Below are 18531 nucleotides of genomic sequence, written 5' to 3'. Positions count from 1 at the left end.
GAAGTGTGCTGTAGTGTGTGGAGTAGTGGGGTGTTTGGAATAATGTAGTAGGACTCTCTGCATAGTAAATGCTCAACTCGTCTACATTGACAAACATAGGGCTCAGAGTCAGAAAGAAGTTATCCTTCCATTGTGGGATATGCTGACTCTAAAGGCAAGATTTTGGCCGAACTCTTTGAAGTAGGGGTTCCCAAACTTTGTCATGCCAAGGCCCTCCCTTTCACAACCATAGTCTAGGCCTGTGAGTCAGTGCCCCACTAGGATATAAAATCAATTAATTAATGTGAATACTGTTCGGCTGATTTTTTGTTTATTTTGCTGTACATTAGTTATTCAGTTTCTTCAATAATTCATTTTATTATTCCCTACTAACTTTCCGTGGCCGCCTAACATCCCACACACACACACACACACACACACACACACACACACACACACACACACACACACACACACACACACACACACACACACACACACACTTTGAAAGCTGCTGCTAAAAACTGACTGGCCTAGCTTTTGGACTGGTCTGCTGTGAGTTTTGCTTCCCGTGAAATGAAACAAGTCTATTGCTTTGCAATGGAAGCGAGTCTCCATTTTATCCTCCAACCCCAAGACTCCACCCTTTGCATTTTAGGGTCAATACGCCACCTAGTGGACAAAATGGACCAAAGCATGGACCTCACACCACATCAAACAAGAATGTGTAGGTAACAACCATTCCAACTGCTAGCGGAGAGTCTTAAATGGAATTTTTGGAACCTCGTTTCAGAATGAATGCTGCGTTTTTCCGATATAAAAAGCTCAACATGCTCAAATAGGTCATATCAGTGGAAGCCGAATAGCATGCCAACTCAAGAGACTAACTTTAGGGATGGTCTTAAAACAACCGATTTTCCTCTCTCCATGGCATTGCACGTTGAAGAGCTCATTCATTATTATATAACATTTTGTTTTATCTGGCAACTGGTGTAAATGCAGTATTATAAAACAATTGCTCATATAACTGGTCATTGAGGAACGCTATTGAAAGCCTGTTCTCTCCGTACTCAAAACAATGGGGCTGGGGAAGTACCGAACACAGAGGGCCAAAGAGCCAAACTCGCTGGCCAATAGGGGCACTGTTTATTCCTGACAATACAATCAATCTGGAGCCGGTCCCAAGTCACTTCCACATCCAGTTCTGGCAGTCGGAGTGAAGCGCCCTAATTGCACAAAGCAGTCCATTTTACTTCCATTAGATTAGAATAAGTGGATTCTGATGAAGTTTACGTATTGCTCCACTGTTTAGAGTTCAACTTACATTCAAAATCTAATAGTCTGCACAACAAATCACTAACTTGGGGTAGACTAAAATTGGTTTATTGATCAAGCCTCAACCTTTTAGTACTGATTTGGGAGCATACACTTAATTGTATACTTTGAGTTTTGGGAGTGTACACAAGTCTCTGCTAAAACCACTATAACCAACTACGACCGGTAAATGACAAAACAGCAGGCACTGCTTTATCTGACTTTTTAAGTCTATAATTAAGCCTCCACTCAATTCATGTAGTGTGCGCCAATAAATGGCCACAATCTTCTCCCCTAACCCTCGAATGCAGATGTGCTGACTGTGTGCATTTAGCCACTACCCAAGTGGCAGACCAGACAAAAGAACATTCCCTGATCCAGGAGGCGAAAAAGGGAGGAGAAGGGTGTGTGCTTGCAACACGAAATCCTACTGCATCTGGAACAAGGCAAGAAACTTCTTGCGCAAGCATTCCAATACAACAGATTCAGGCAAGCTGAGTGTGTGAGAGCGCCGAGTGGAAAAATGGGTCTCATTCTAGAACTTCTCCCAACAATCCCACATGGGCTCGACTCATCATCCCTTTGCCTGTCACTTCAAGCACACATCCACAGGATAAACATACATGTATATGGAGGGAGAGACGAGGCTTTATTCTTAACAGCTTTCATTTGTTGCTACATTTGAAGCCATCCTCTCCAATCGAAGTAGGAGTGTTCAATGTGAACTCCTAATGCTGTACAATTGCACACAAGGAACATAAGACGATGACCAAATACACTCAGATGACCTACAAACAAATGATTGGAATAAATTATACAATAAAATAAGAACAATTTTCCCTTCCCAAAATAAACATGCTGCAGCCAGCCAACACAAAAAACACCAATCCAAATGGGATAATGAAAAACATTTTATTTTTCTCTCCACCTCAACACATAACTCCAGACAGAGCATACAACACACTCCCCGTGTCTTTTCTTTTTTTCTTCCAATATCCTTAACGTTCCTTTTTTGCCGTTCATTGTGGTTGCATGTCCATGCATGTTGTCAAGACACCAGACTCCCCAAGCAAAGAGAGTTTACTTGAAGATCTTGCCCTGGTTGAAAGGTTTTCCGGTGTGCTTGAAGTCACCCTCCCAGGCAAAGTACTCCTTCACCATGGTCTTGCACTCCTCGCTGTCCACGTCCAGCTTGCGCCAGCTGTAGGACTCGTAATCGATCTGCCAGTCATCGGACAGCTGTGGAACAGAAAGACAGACAAAAAGGCAGGTTAAAATAGATGTTATAATGCACATATGCTCATTTTTTCAGACACAGGAAGACAAAAAACAATGTTTGAATAATTCTAAAACAAAGTTTACAACACACAGCCTTGACAACGTATTTCGCCTCTACAGGGTCCCAGGTTTGCATACTATGCACACTAAAAAAAAAACCCACACATTTTCTTTCCTTTTTAAAGCAAGCATTTCACAACACAAAAAGCAGGTTCACCACAAAGGACTGATATATGGAAGAACACTTCAGCCCAAGACAAGTTGCTGCAGTGCTTTGGCATGGTCTTAACTCACAAGAGCCTGGGCCACTTCTTGATTCACTTTCTGCACCATACTGGCGATCGAACAAGACAAGGGATCCACACACGCACACAGACAAGTTTAACGGTGGCCTACATCACAGCAGAATGTGGCAAAAGTGGCAGAAATACAGTCAGGAAGGGCCATTTGTGTGACTGACATTAAAGTTTCCCTCACGAAAGTATAAAGTAGTGCGAATTTCTCGTCCAACTGCACAGCGATTTCGGCCCAGATGCCTTGGTCATGACGCCGTGTGATGTCACCGCCCAGTAAATGTTGATAAGATCATGGCCGCTTATTACAGGGAGTTACACTGGTGTCTAAAACAAGACTGAGGCAGATTACATGTTAACGTGGGTATGCATGAGGCTGGCAGGACGTGGAGGCTATGGCCACTGAGCCAGGGCACGCAATGTTTTAAATATAGCCACAAAAAAAGGGAACTTCTGACTCTCGCTCGATTGCAATGCTTATTCACAACCTGTGCTCATTTAAACCCATGAAAGACATGACACTAAAAACTGAAATGTCCAATGAATCTGCCATCGGCCAACATAACACTTGCAAAATAGATTTTTTTTATAGTCAGATGGCACAACAACTCCCAAGGCTAAGGATCAGATGAGTGAATCAAGGTGTGGCACCTGCCAGTTTTCCATTAATGGAAACTTTCATGCCCGCAAACCTCTTCAATTCGGATCCAGCCCTGATGATTCCTATAGCTTTAGAAAAGTGATAGCAAGGGGATAAACACACACACACACACACACCTCCCTGTAATGATCAACAGAGGCCATCACCCTCAATGAACAACAGTTTAAATAGTCGCAGATGCTTCACTGGAGACTGCCTTCCTAAGATTGTTAATGCAACCAATGTGACATTCAGTTGTGAGTTCACATCCTATGATTTACTGGTGCAAACAGCTCAAGCAAAGATTTCCCAACATCTGCCTCATGCATATCTGCTGGCATTGTCTGGATAAGTCTCTTTACAACCTGCACTTCAGCTGTGCCGAAAAACATGGCCTGAAAACCTATGAACAACAGTAGCAGGATAAAGATGGCTTCCATTTTGGCAACAAGATGTTTCCATTGAGTGCAGTTAATCACAGCCGTTTCACTGTTGACGTGCAGAACAAAACGCAGATCTAAGAGGGGCACATTGGCAAGAAACAAGATCCATTTTACCCTCATACAAAACCAAATAGCCCAACTTAATCAACTTTGCAGAGCAACAATAGCCCCTGTTACAGGACCACGTTGACTGCCAAACGCCACTTGAACATGAACGGCAAACAAACGGCCGGTTTGTGTGTGCAAATGGCTGGTCTGTGTGCATAGACTGGGCCTTTGGGAACACATTTTTGCCTGGCGGAGATTTTTATGGGCCCTCTCTAGCGGCCAGGTGGGTGATGAATTTGGTGAGCAGTTCTCATCCCTCAGCCCTCCTTATTAGGCTTACCCATTACTTAAAGAGTCAGATTACAACTCTTGCTTCACAAAGAATAACGGCAGATACGACTACGTAAATAAGTAGTAATTGTAAGTCGTTGTAATTTTAATGTTATGCAGCTTCACATGAAATATGACATTTTGTAATGGAATCTAAGAAAATACATTTGCAATACAATTAAGTTATATTCAGGGGGCCTGAAAAGGGGTCTGTTTTAAAAGGTGGCTGCCTTCAATATAGGCCTAAAGTGTAGGGGGAAATGCTGGTTTGTGTTCATAGTACAGCCCTCTGATGACTTATGGCCCTCTGATGAATATGAAGTGGCCCCTCGAATGTTAAAGGTTTACCCGCCCCTGCGTGACAGACAGTCACTGATGCAAGCATTGTATCTGTATGTCTGCAACGGGGCATTCGCCTGGCATCAATTTCTGCAATTTGTGCCATGCCTTCTACTCTACTGTAATACGAATTGCCTTTTTAAGGACACTGAAAAGTTTTCAAAGGCTGTAAACAATAAAACTGATTAAATGTAGTCCTCCTCTCCAGTAAGCCACAATTCAGTAATACCACCCCATCAAAAACATGTTCTAGTGGTAAGACAACTCTTCAGTAGTAAGATTAGATTGCATAGCAGAGGTATTAATTCCACAACTCCCAGAACTTAACTCAATTTTGACCAAATAAGTAGTTACAGCTTTTTGGCAAAAAGGACTACTCCTGGGTCGTTTTCATTTTTCCATGACAAGCAACCACAAATATTTGCCATTTGACCCAGAGAGGAGCTCACCATCTTGTCTTCTAAACCGCAGAAGAGGACAGATGTTTGACAGAGGGCCGTGACGGCTAGTAATGCAGAGCATCGTGTCCTTGCCTGGGGCACCGTGCTCCTCGTCCAACCCCTCCCACAGTCACATCTCCAGCCCGCACACAGTCCTCTCCCCTACCACAAGCCCTCACACAAACTGCTCCTTCCCAACCACAAGCCCAGAGTTAATTAATTAATAAGAGGCTAGAACAAAAACAGAATAGATAGACTGACTGGTCACATGCCCAGTGTGTTGGGTGGGGTGGTGGTGGTGATGGGACAGGCTTCCCTGGAATCCCAGACGAGAGAAAGAGACGCACATAACATGGGAAAGGTCACAAGTAGATCTTACCATAGTTCCATTTCTGGATGCAGATTTAGCCCAGACAAAATGTAGCTCACAGGGTGTTAATTTTTCATTGAATGATAAACAAAAATAAATAAAACTAACTCCTTATGCCCACAGATCACTACTCTTGAAAAGGATTGTATGTTTAAAAACAAATTAGAAAAGGTAAAAGGATGAAAGGGAAGAAAACCTAGCCCATATTTCTTTGCACAAGTGCATGTTTACAAACAAACTTTGTAGCTTGTACTGCACTACTCATGTAATACCACTCTGAACACCAGGAGGCAGTGTTATAACAAGCAAGAGCAAGGCAATGCACATTCCCTACCATAAACCCTGCCAGGTGGTGATGTTAATGTAGGCTAAAAGGCATTTTCTTGACGCTGTTAGTTTTACCTTCAGGTATGCAAACTGGAACTACTGTAGTCCACACAGAACATGATAAAGCTAACCCTACTCCAATTCTCTTTTGCCCAAGTGTGTATTTGCACTTATGGGTAGATCAAAAAGTCCACTGACTGGAGCCTCCACCTGAGCTTAACTCACAAAACGGATAACATGGCGTACATCATGTTGACAAAAGTTTAGATTTCCCATGTTGAATAGAAATCCCCAAGTTATGCAAATGCCACATCAAACCTCTTAACAGGGTGCATAGCATTAGCATGGACCCAGTGCCTTGCACCACTATAAAGCTCGACACCGAGGAGGTGTGGGAGGCAAGACATTGTATTAAGGGGTGGGCAATACTGAAAATCCAAGTTTCAAAGGGGAAACCGCATTTTCAATGTGCAAACCTACAGCCCGGCTCAGACCCTGCATTATTGGTTGATCATATTAACGACCAATCATGGCACACAAGGGATGAAACCATGCAGTGTGATGGATAAACTGTACAATAATGTTAATAAAAACAGGCCACGTTCAATTTGATCAATTTGTCTTTGGTCACAACAAGCTGCATGGAAGAGGGGGTCACATTCAGCCTGCACGCCACAGTTTGCCCACCCCTGGACAAATGCATTGCTTTACAAAGCATCTGTATATTAAGTGTTACATGCTAACAGCTAGAGATAATCCATTTCTTATTCTATTCTTACCTACAGCTGCTTCTTGTGCATCTGTGGCCGTTCCAGACAAATCTCCAACTATATACTTCTTGGAGTGACAATTCAGACTCCTACTTCCAAATCTGCATTTCCCCTTCTTTCACTCATGTCTGGGAGAGTCACTGCTTAGCCAAATTTCGGATAATGCGATTAAGACCGAGGTGAGGTCACGTGACGTGACGGTAATCTGTGAACCCCAGCATTGCGGCAACAGTACGTATTAATAGTCTGAAGAGCTGTGAATGAGGCTCAGTTACTTCTCTCCTCTGTTGCTGTCATCGTCCCAGATATAGCTCCTCAGTCTGCGCAGCAGGCAGGCAGGCTGGCTGGTGGCGCTTTGAGTTTCACAAAGAGGGCCAATCAGCTAGCGATCGAGGTGGTCCTTCCCTGTTGAAGCACGCTTGAGGGTGCATTTGAGTTCAGCAGAGCGTGAGTGTGTCAACACAAGGCCAAAAACAAAACACTAAACCAACATAGAGCTCGTTATGGGCTGGAAGTGTGAAGGGTCCCCGAATTGTTAATTTCTTCCTATTGTGCCAATACACAATTTCTGCCAACAAGAGGTCGTTTAACATACCTGACCAATAAGTCTGAACAATAACGGCATAATGTAACAGACTTCACAAATGACTACGTTAAAATTCACAATATGAGAGCGCGTGAGTGAGTGAGTGAGTGTATGAGATGAGTGAGAGTGAGACTTACGGGGAAGGCCAAGTCCTGTCCTCTGAATACCCAGATGCCGGAGATGGAACTATCGTTATTTGCGCCGAACAGGATGACGCTAGCGAAGGCATTTTTGCGAAGCTTGTCGAGACGCTGGAACATTCCTGGAAGACAAAAAGTGGGAATAAAAAAAAAAGGTTTATAAGCTGGACCCGTTACCAACATGCAAGTTTGCAAGGTGTGTACATAAAGCCGTTCAGGGTATTTTGTTTAGTTGCAAATGTAAATTATAAGAGCTTCATACAATTCCCTTTTTGTATTTAGTGTGACGAGGTTGCAGCGAATAAAGATCTTTTTGCATTTCCGGTATACATCATGAATTTATGCGATATTATACATTATGAGCAGTCATGGGTAAGTAGTTAGGGCCTCCGACTTGTAGCCCAAAGGATGTCGGTTTGACTCCTGACCCGCCAGGTTGGTGGGAGGATTAACTAACTAGTGCTCATCCCACATCGTCCTCCATGACTGAGGTACCCCGAGTATGGTACCATCCCACTACACTGCTCCCTTGATGATTGAGGCATAAATGCAATTTTGTTCTGTGCAGTGAGCACTGAAGTCACAATGGGGAGTTTCCCCAGGTGGGCCTTCACCTTCACTACATACCTGTGATGAGGTTGCAGCTCATGAAGGTCATGGCGAGCTCTTCGGGGTATTTGTACTCGGAGTACCAGATGGAGTAGCCCTCGCGGTCAAAGTGCTCCCAGAAGTGGGGGATGGCCACCTTCAGGGTGTCCTCGTTGGAGTACTTCCTCTTGAACTCATCCATAACGAAAGCGCTACACAGAAAAATTAAAAAAAAAAAAGATTATCAAGGATAGTTAAATGCAACTAGTACATTGTCGCAGTTTGTGTACAACCCACACCATACATAATATGCACAATGTATTAGTAACATTAAACTACCCATGCTAATCTACACAGTAATACAGCCAATGGAATACTTTGTGTACTTTATTATGTATAGTGTGGGTTGTACATGAACTGATACAAAGTATTGCATCGGCTGTATTACTGTGTAGATTAGCATGGGTAGTTTAATGTTACTAATACATTGTGCATAGTTTGTATAGTGTGGGTTGTACAAGAATTGTCAAAGTAATCCATCTGCTCCATTCTACTAACCTGCAGACATAATGTTGCACATAATACTCTGTAATGACACTCCTTCACAACTGTCATATTTGAAAGCCATATTATCCTCTTTCACCATGACGCCAGACAAGTTCTGTCTTGAAGCAAAGCAGGAATGACAACCAGTTTCAGGCAGAAAAAGAGCATCTATACTGTTATGTCAGCTTGTGTCTATGCCACCAGACGCAACTTACACCTGATCGGAATGTATTGAAGCATTCGTTTTTTGAAGGCGTGCCATGTGAAAAAAAGACCCTAAACCAGATCTTACAACCCACCCTCCTACACGACAGAAAGAGAGACCAAAACAAGACCTGAAAACCTACCCTCCTTTACGACCAAGGTACCCTGGGTCTGGCATCACCACTTCAAGGTGTGCAAAGGGGTCAACCACCAAAAAAGGACACCCTTACCTCTTTGGAAGATGTGCGAAGGGGTCCTTGGCTTTGGGCTCGGCGGCGAGGGCCAGCTCGGCCTCGTCCATCTCCTCCACGGCGGGGGCAGCTGGCTTCTTCTCTTTCTTCTCCTCCTTGGGCTTCTTGTCCTGGGGCTTGCCACCCTCCTTCTTCTCCTTCTTCGGGTGTTCCTTCTTGGGCTGCATCTCGCCAAACTTCCTGGCTGTGGAGAAGACGAGGGGAATTACTTATTTGAACGCCCCAAAACCTGACCACAGGCTTCAAACGCATTAATCAAGACCACCAATAACCAGGCCTAAATTTCACGCCTACAAGGTGACCAAAGACCAAAATCGGGCAGCTGTGAATTCCAGCAAACTCCCAAGCCGAGAAGGTACACAAAAGAAACCAAAAACGTGCTGACAAGAATCTCTAGTCCGAAAGGCACCTCTACATTCATGTTGCCTTGGTTCCCCTCCATTTGTTGCAGCTGTACAAAGTTATTTCTTCACATGCTAATAACTTGGCCTGCACCTTGAGCCCATAGGGCAGGTGTGTTTTAGTGAGGGCAAAATACATGAAAATAATCAAAGGGCTGGGTCGCATACTATACCAGAGGTGACATTGTGTGATGGCCACTTGGTTCAAGGTAGACAATACAAAAAAATTAGAGGTGAATATTCATCAATAACGCTAAAAACTGAAATCCCAAATTGCTGGAAGCTGTGCACAGAGAGTAAATTCTCTAATTTACATGGTTGAGAAACACAATTTCAAAGTTTGGCCCCATTCAGTGATGAAACTTAGGACAACTGAAGACAAAAAACAACTTTGTATTGGTTGAAATATTTCAAACCCATCGTAGATGCCGCAAACAGCCTATCCCCGACAGCAGTCTTGTAGTAATGTCAATGAGGCAAACAGCCACCACCCTCTCCAATGAATCACCTCAACACCTTTCATGCATTTTCTTTGGATCTAGAACAAACACACATCTACATACAGCCATAGAGCAACTGTGATAAGTCTCCATTAGGGCTTTAACGATATTGCATCGAACCAAGAAATTGCAATACACAGGGTCACGATATAAGGTGGCAGTATCGTGATGCACTTATTTCAAAGTTTTGTTACCCTTCAGTGCAGAAAACAACCATGATTCGATAGTGCTTTCAAGTTTCAAATCCTCCCCATTACTTTAACAGTTTTTTTTTAAATGGATATGGGGCCACCGTACAACAGGAAAACAGTTACAGTACCCCAAAGTAGAAACATTCATCTTCAATGAGTCCTTCAATGGCCCTTGCGATTCAAATACCTTAGAGATATAGCCCAGCTTGCCAAATGTTGGTCTGCATTTTGTTGTTCTCAGTAATCAAGCACATAGAAGTTGTGTTTGTGTCCCAGCGATTGAGGATAGAACCAGTAGACAGTGAACATACTGGTACCGAAGACATAGCACTGGCACTTCTCTCCCTCCGTACATTACACACATGAGTACTGAACAACCACACGCATGCCAAGAAAGGAGGTAACGACTTGTAACCTACTCTACCTATGAATTATAATCTAGTTTTTTTGGTAAAAAAAAAGATACATTTAAAAAACAGTGTGGTGTATTGAACTACAGGTGAAAGATCGTGATACAAACCGAATCGTGAGTGGGGTGTATTGTTCCAGCTAGTGTTGCACCGATACCGATACCAGTATCGGTGGATCGGTACTAAAATGGTGGTATCGGTATTGGCGAGTACCAACAAATAGGGCACCGATACCATTTACAGATGCTTGTAAGTCACTTAAACAAACTTGAAATTAGTTATTTCATAGAGGTATTTAAAAAGTATAAAAAGTTTTGCTGGATTCACTTTGTATTAGTCTTTTTCCTGTTTCACAAAGGTAGGCAGCAGCCTGACAAAGTCATGCAATGATTTTACATCCTAGTATGCACTACAGCCCTTCATATACATTTCAAATAGGGTGGTATCGGTCGATACTGCACAGCCAGGTATCGGGGCCAAAAAATGGTATCGGTGCAACACTAGTTCCAGCCCTAGTGTCCATACAGTAACGATGCCACTGCATATGCCAGTGAAGTCATAAACATTTAACAACTTTGCCCCACTATGAAATAGTGTAAGTAAAGACACAGTAGGCCCTAAATAATACAACAGATGCCGTATCATTCCTCACATCCTCCATCTAGGAACAGCTGAACTGAGCCTGGGGCCTTAGCTAAGGCTGAACATAGAACCTTAAGAGCGGACAGCAGAGTAGCATTTTCCTAAAACAGTTCTGCACAATCAATATTGGAGACACTTACCGCTCGATATGCCCTAGGCACATACAAGCTAAAATAAAAATGTATACACATGCAAACACAAAACTTTACAATATGACCATGGCCACCACGGTTTTTATTTCAAAACAAATTGAAAGAGAAAACGCAACAAAACTCGAGTCACTTTTCCTCGAGTTGACATGTTCAAAGACACGTGTGCCAAAGTCAAACATTCCATTATCCAATTTCAGAATAGAACTTTGGACAGCTGCCCAGGACGAAAGTACTGATTGACATTCTCATCTGACTGACGGATGTGTAATTTGAGCATCCAATGTTTAATTTCAGTAGACTGGGACTGCCCCACACTGTGACGCTACAACAAGTTTTGCTTTAGTCTTAACCAGGCACATCTAGAAAACAAGTTCTATATGGGGAATTACATTTCGAGCACTTCCAATAGCTCCATGGGGCATGTTTGAGGCAATGATGCACCAGTTCAGTTAGCAGGTGACTGAATGGGTGGTGTGATCACAAAATGCCTCGCAATGCTACTGGTTGAAGCTTCAATTGAACACGAGCTAGACACACCCCCTTTTCCCCATCCCTCAGAGAAATGGGTTGGACCACGCCAGCAGGCCAAACCAAATTCTTAGAGCCAAGCTACAATACCAACACCAGTAGTAAGAAACGTTGGGGTTGCAATAATGACAAGGAATGCAGAAAGACCACTTTCTAAAGGTAATACATCAGGCAATGCTAAGGCCAATGCTACTCCCAGTCTCCGCACCCAAAGAGACAAAACAATACGGCTTGTAATAAGGGGATACCAACATCATGTACTTCACTTACAATACATGGCAGCAGGGCAGGGCTCCAGAGTGCGACCAATTTGGTCGCATATGCGCCCATTTTTTTCAATGGTGCGCCTAAAAAATATTTTTAGGCGCACCGGTGCGACCAGCCATCAGTAGAACAAAATCAATGACCAAACAACCGTTTTAATGGACATAAAATTAATAGTCATTCTACAGTAGTGGCCCATCATCACACAATAAATCGTGTCGATTCAGTCATTCCTTCAACTCCGCTGAACTACCGGTAGCTTTCTCCCCCTTCCTCGTTCACAGGCAGCCCGACGTTTCAGAATAGAATGTTCGACTTCGCTCAACTATCCGAGTTCACATGTGCCAGCGAGTTTTGTGTTCTCAACCAGGCGAGTTTTACAACGGACGAGAGAGTTACAATCACGGTAAAAACAGCAAAATGACTTGAGGATATTTTAAACACCAGAGAGTCACAATCACGGGGAAAAACTAAATGGCTTGAGCGGATATTAAACATTGCTACACAAAAACGCAGACGGGTGCGGATAATTGCCCATTTCAGCTGCGTCCAGAGCTGGCCAAACAACAGGTGACGCGCTAGTCTGTCGGGACTTCTGTGACAGTTTTTTGATAGCGACTAGGGCAGGCTACATACGGCCTATCAGTCGGCAAGGCATCGTTCATGCATCTCGAGACAGCACGAGAGAGGGAGAGAGAGTGAGCGAGCAAGCGCACTAGTGCTGTCGTGTCTGTTCGTAGCGCTTGCTAAGATACCACAATCATTATGCAGAGGGAGAGCGCTCAAAAACGGGGAAATAGACAAAACCCAATTCACCTCAGATTCCACTGTAAACATAGACACAAATAGCCTAGCCTAATGATTTTAAAAATCATGACATTTTTAGCAGGGTTTGTTAAAAAAAATCTATACATCCATCTATCCATCCATCCATATATCTTCATATTGTAACTCTGTGCTTGTGCCGTGTGCGTAGCCTTATTGCAGAAAAGGCTGGTATGTTGATCTTACTAGTCAAACACATACTCACTAAAAGGCTACTAATTTGGTCTTTTCTACCAGCCAAACTGCTTGTAGCCAAGATGTGATAGTTAGGTAGCCTACTGTCATGTCTTTTATAAGGAGCACATTTGGAAGACTAGCCTATAGCACATGAAAGGCTCCAGGTCTTTTAAAATATAGCAACAATAATAGAATAATAATAATAATTATTATTATTATTCTTCTTGCTATTATTATTGCTATTGTTATTTTTTATTATTATTTTTTTTAAAGTTGAGGTGCGTGTGTGTATGGGGTGGTGAAAACATTTGGGTGCACCTAAATTTTGTGCTGGTGCACCTAAAAAAATGTTTAGGCGCACCAGTGCAACCAGTGCACAAAGTTAGTCTGGAGCCCTGCAGCAGGGCTCTAAATTAACTTTTCATCACCAGACAAAATTGGCAGTAGTTGCTTCGCTTACCAACCAAACATACACTCACTAATGAGTGAAAGTGGCTAGTAAGTTGGTCTTTCCTACCAGCCAAACTGAAGTTTTACCAGCATTTGACTGGTGCCAATTTAGAGCGCTGCATGAGAGTAACCCCTAATAACAAAATATTGTACCCCCAAAGATGAAGGGGTTCTGTGTTCACTGTAGTTCACACGGTAACGTCAGCAAAATGCAAAGCCACTTACAATCAAACTGAGCCATCTTTTCGCAGAGCTTCACCTCGCCGAGGACGGTCTTGAACTGTGGCTGGTTGATGCAGGTGGTAAACCAGCGGTTCACATTGGCGTAGGGCTGACGGAAGGCAGGCTCCATGACCTTTGGTTGGAGAAAAAGGCAAATAAACAAAAAAAAACGTTTACTTACACTTAAAACGTTTTAAGTATACCCATACATATCAGGGCTAATTGTCAAAGGGATTGACAAGAGATCAAAAGATATGGTTGACCCATCGTGCCATCATACATTTATGATTAGGACAGTCGCTGCACTATTAGGTTTGTGGATCGGAAACAAAAAAGCTATGTTTGCGTGTACCAGCGATTGAGGATAGAACCAGTAGACAGTGAACATACTGGTACCGAAGACATAGCACTGGCACTTCTCTCCCTCCGTACATTACACACATGAGTACTGAACAACCACACGCATGCCAAGAAAGGAGGTAATGACGTGTACCCAGCTCTACCTATGAATCATAATCTATAGATTTTGGGTGGAAAAATAAAGATGCATCTTAAAAAAGTAACAACAAATAACTAGTTGAGGGAAAAAAAAACACGTCCAACTCTGTTTATGTGTTGACTAACTGCAGTACAACTGAAACATGGCCCAAAGCTCACCTGTTTGTAGAGCCAGATCATAGAGCAAGCAACTGTGATGTCGGCAAGGCTGATTCTCTCTCCGACCAGGAAGGTACGGGTTTTCAAGTGCTGGTTGAGGTAAGCAAGGACCTTCTTCACCTCCTCCTTGGCCTGCTCGGCGGCCTGAAACAAAGTCAACGAGTGTCGAGTAAGTCACTGAGAACAAAGTGTTCGAGAACGTTAGTAAAAAGGCTCTTTTCTGTCTTTTCCCCCAGCAAGGGACCAGCATTTATTTTTGACACCCTGAACGGAAATATAACGTCTACTCCACCACCCCACTACCCCACCACCATATCTGCGACTGAACATTCCACCTGCACTACTATTTTTGTGACTGAACTCTCAACCTGCACTACCTCAAAACACGTGCACACACACACACACACACACTGCACTTTCTGCACTAAACCCAAACATACACACACTGACACACACACACACACAGACACACGAACACACACACAAGACGCACACCGCACCTTCTACCTGCACTAAACACATACACACACATACACACACACACACACACACACACACACACACACACTGCTGCTGGTGTACTTGACAGACCTTTTTAATATTTATTTTTCTTCAAAATGCTACTATTACCATGTCAGAACGCTATAAAGGACTTTTTTTTAGGAAAAGCACAAAAGCACAACAAATACCTCTTAATGTATGTCCTCTACAAGTCTTCTGTTGTCCAGTCTTGCACTTTAAATGTCTGTATGAGCACTGTCTATGTCCATACTGTCTTAAGTCCATGTATAAGTACTGTCTATGTCTATACTGTCTATGTCCTTACCTAGATTAGTCTATGTCTGTATGGGAAAGCAAGAAATGTAATTTCAAATTCTTTGTATGACCAGTGCATGTAAAGAAATTGACAATAAAACCTACTTGACTTGACTACTCAAACCTGCAAGAGGCAACAGACAAGTTTAAGTTGAAATAAGCCAAATAGCATTATAAATCAGCATGGATAAGTAGACACTGTAAGGCAGAACAACAATTACAGTACAACAAAGCAGAAATGCAATACAAATATTGCCAGTGATGTATCCCAGCTTTCAAAATCATCCCAGTATAATCTCAGTAAACAAGCAAATAAAAGCTATGTTTGAGTGTCCCAGCGATTGAGGATAGAACCAGTAGACAATGAACATACTGGTACCGAAGACATAGCACTGGCACTTCTCTCCCTCCGTACATTACACACATGAGTACTGAACAACCACACGCATGCCAAGAAAGGAGGTAATAGGCTCTTATTTTGAAGCCATATTTTCAGCCCTTTTCAGTTGAGATACAGAACCATACTTTCAAAACTGAAAAAAGGAAACTTGGTGTTGAATGAAAGTTACTGAAAGCCTCACACACATCTCCTGAAATGACTGTATCCATATAGTAGTCAGGACTCTAACACTTTCCTTGTTGCTTTCAACACCCATGTAGTGAATCACCTCTATACAGAACAGGGTCTGGCATTAGCGAGTGGGGACAGACAGAGTTGGGGTGCATTGCTCGAAAACAGTTGTCAGCATTGTTAGCTACCTTGTTGTTTGCAATGCAATGTCCTATTGGCAACTACTCAAGTTGTTAACTGGCTAGGGACTATGTTTTCAACAAACACACCCCAGTATGCATGATAAAATCTGCCTACCTGTTTGTTGAACTGCATGATGCCAAGGGTGGGGAAGACCCATGTGCTGGCGGGGGGCACGATGTCGGCGTCGGCGAAGGTCACCCACTGCATGACCTGGGCTTGGTCCTTGGCGCCAGAGCCGCGCAGGGCATCATTGCTCACTGCAGAGGGGAGAGGAGCAACACAAAATACATTTGGCTTCACACTTTCAGGCTCATCTAAAACAACCCATTACCCCACAATTTTTAGCTGTTTGCAGTGTGCCGTTATGGTCCACATTTTATTGTTCCGAGTAAGCAAATAGAAGCAGTGTTCGAGTGTCCCAGCGATTGAGGATAGAACCAGTAGACAGTGAACATACTGGTACCGAAGACATAGCACTGGCACTTCTCTCCCTCCGTACATTACACACATGAGTACTGAACAACCGCACGCATGCCAAGAAAGGAGGTAATAGGCTTTTGTTTGAAGCCATATTTTTATCAGCCCTTTTACATTGTGCTACAGGTTAGAAACATCCTTTCAAAACTGTAAAAAAAGGAAACTTGGTGTTGCAGGTGAGGCCACAATAGCGCGGGGGAAATAGGCAGGTAGAAGTCGTTTTGATATAAAGGTTACATAAACAAGGTTAATTGAGGCCCAAAGTGTGAATCAGTGGTTAAAAAATGTCTATGAAGATGGAATGCCACAGAGGCTTGGGAGGGTATTAATTCATCTTACATTCACATCTATACATTCATCTTAACAGTCATCGTCTCAGGTGTTGAGAACTTGTTAGAAATACACCACTCTCCTCGAAACACAAAGGATGCATCTCTCTGACATATGAATTAAGGCCTAGCGCTGACTCATGCGTATGATTGGACATCATTCCAGAAAGCAGTAGACTTACGGTAGTAAGCAATGGCATTGCTCTCTGTCAGACAGAAACCATCATCTCCCTGGTAAGCTGGGACCTGCAAGGGGTAACATAACCATCTTAGCATTCAATACAGCCTGGGATAGGCAAAGGGGTCAATACAAAATTCTAAGAGTATGGGATTCATTTCAATATCTCTCCTCGTGTCGTTCCCAATATCTGCCAGCCTGGTGACTCCAGTCACTCCACGCCTCATGTAGGACTCAAAGAAGGATTCAAGGGAGGATGGAGGAATCCAGAGCACGAAGCGCAGGCCCGCTTTTACATCATCTCACCTCCTTTCTCATTTCTGTCGTCTTTGATGACATCTAGGCAAAAGGCCAGGGGAAGCGACTGCAGGAGGGATATTGATACGGACCTTACGACAAAACGCCACTGACCTTGCCCATGGGAAACTTGCCGATGAAGTCAGCGCTGTGGTTCGTCTGCCCAAAGGTAAAGGCAGGGGGGGTGCTGGCAACCTTCAGCTTAGCACCACTGTACAGGGCCGCAATCTGGGCCTTGAAGGCCCTCCAGTTCTCTGGGTATGTGTACAGAGTCTGCAAAAGAGGGAAAGCAAAAGCAATAGGGTCAAAGATAGTGCAATGAACTGTTTTGATTTAGGGAAGATTGTTTTACTGATGACAGATAATGGCCCTCCTATAAAGTGGCAGGTTTGTGACAATGATGCAGCAAGATTGATCTGAGGTGCTCCCTCTAATACACCCCTCTCCCCGCACAAGTACCACACCCTCATGTTAGGCTAAAAACATATGATCAGCATACTGTGACCATTTACAATTATGTAACCAAGTTGGTATGTTTAATGATAACTTTAAACGACTGCAGGGGCAGTTTCTGTGATTAACATATCCCCTCAGCTTAAAAAGAACAATTACAACACTGAACGTTATATTAAAGATATGCTTATCTGGCCCAAGATAGGAAAACGTTGCAGGAGGGGAGGGTGCTCAATTCAGACCGGCCATTCAAGAGTGTTTCCTTCACAGCTGACGTTTGCAAGGTGCAAACATGGCTAATTCTCTAGCACGTAATAGCGTAACGTTATACGAGAAGTGCCCAAAAGTTACTCCAAGTACCAAAAGACTTAATTTTGCTCATTGTTGAAGGGCGAGTCAGTTTGTAGATATGACATGTGGCCATTTGGGTGGAAACTAGAGACGCCACCACAATGCTAGACGTGGCAAAGCAGCACAAAAACGCACCGGGCATTTAACAGCTAAGACCGCTAGGTATGCATAGCCAGAACTACTAAATGGGCACTTCAACTTAATCGGGTAAAAGTAACAGACTCGACATTTGGTAGATTTTTAATACTGCATCAACGATGCACACGATGTTCACTAGATTGTCTAATACAGCTGAAATATCCATTGAAAGGTTCCCCTTCCATCTTACTCACCCCCGCCGCCATCTTCAGGATGAGAGAAAGGAAGATCCCAGGCGCGCCTCCCTGACGTATACACCAGCCGTCGTCGCAGAAATATAACGTGTCACAGCGAGGCTGGCGAACTTATCAAGAAGTTTAATTGATTGGGGGGAAAAAACAAAAATAAATACACCTGAAATACTAATACAATACGAATGTACAAATTGAATACATTTAGTGATATTGGAAGACATCCGGAAACGTAGCCTACT

General features: G+C 43.3%; 1 protein-coding gene and 4 non-coding genes across 5 annotated transcripts; all 5 read right to left on the bottom strand.

Annotated features, from left to right (window-relative positions):
• Window positions 1–2186: 2186 nt before the first annotated feature.
• On the bottom strand, window positions 2187–18398 carry eef1g (eukaryotic translation elongation factor 1 gamma). The gene is made up of 10 exons (XM_063190241.1): window positions 18293–18398; window positions 17271–17429; window positions 16864–16927; window positions 15990–16132; window positions 14306–14449; window positions 13652–13781; window positions 8866–9070; window positions 7925–8097; window positions 7295–7419; window positions 2187–2532 (listed from the first exon to the last, which is right to left on the bottom strand). The coding sequence occupies exons 1-10, from the start codon at window positions 18302–18304 to the stop codon at window positions 2374–2376; spliced, it is 1314 nt and encodes a 437-aa protein (XP_063046311.1). The 5' UTR covers window positions 18305–18398; the 3' UTR covers window positions 2187–2373.
• On the bottom strand, window positions 10244–10379 carry LOC134440708 (small nucleolar RNA SNORA57). The gene has a single exon (XR_010033007.1). It is a non-coding gene; the product is annotated as a small nucleolar RNA SNORA57 (small nucleolar RNA).
• Window positions 13993–14128, bottom strand: LOC134440711 (small nucleolar RNA SNORA57). The gene has a single exon (XR_010033010.1). It is a non-coding gene; the product is annotated as a small nucleolar RNA SNORA57 (small nucleolar RNA).
• LOC134440710 (small nucleolar RNA SNORA57) lies at window positions 15449–15584 on the bottom strand. The gene has a single exon (XR_010033009.1). It is a non-coding gene; the product is annotated as a small nucleolar RNA SNORA57 (small nucleolar RNA).
• Window positions 16287–16422, bottom strand: LOC134440709 (small nucleolar RNA SNORA57). Its single transcript, XR_010033008.1, has one exon. It is a non-coding gene; the product is annotated as a small nucleolar RNA SNORA57 (small nucleolar RNA).
• Window positions 18399–18531: the final 133 nt, after the last annotated feature.

This window comes from Engraulis encrasicolus, chromosome 23 (genome assembly GCF_034702125.1).
Source record: "Engraulis encrasicolus isolate BLACKSEA-1 chromosome 23, IST_EnEncr_1.0, whole genome shotgun sequence".
NCBI lineage: Eukaryota > Metazoa > Chordata > Actinopteri > Clupeiformes > Engraulidae > Engraulis > Engraulis encrasicolus.
The sequence above is the reverse complement of the archived record's forward strand: the minus strand, read 5'-3'. Positions and strand labels throughout refer to the sequence as shown.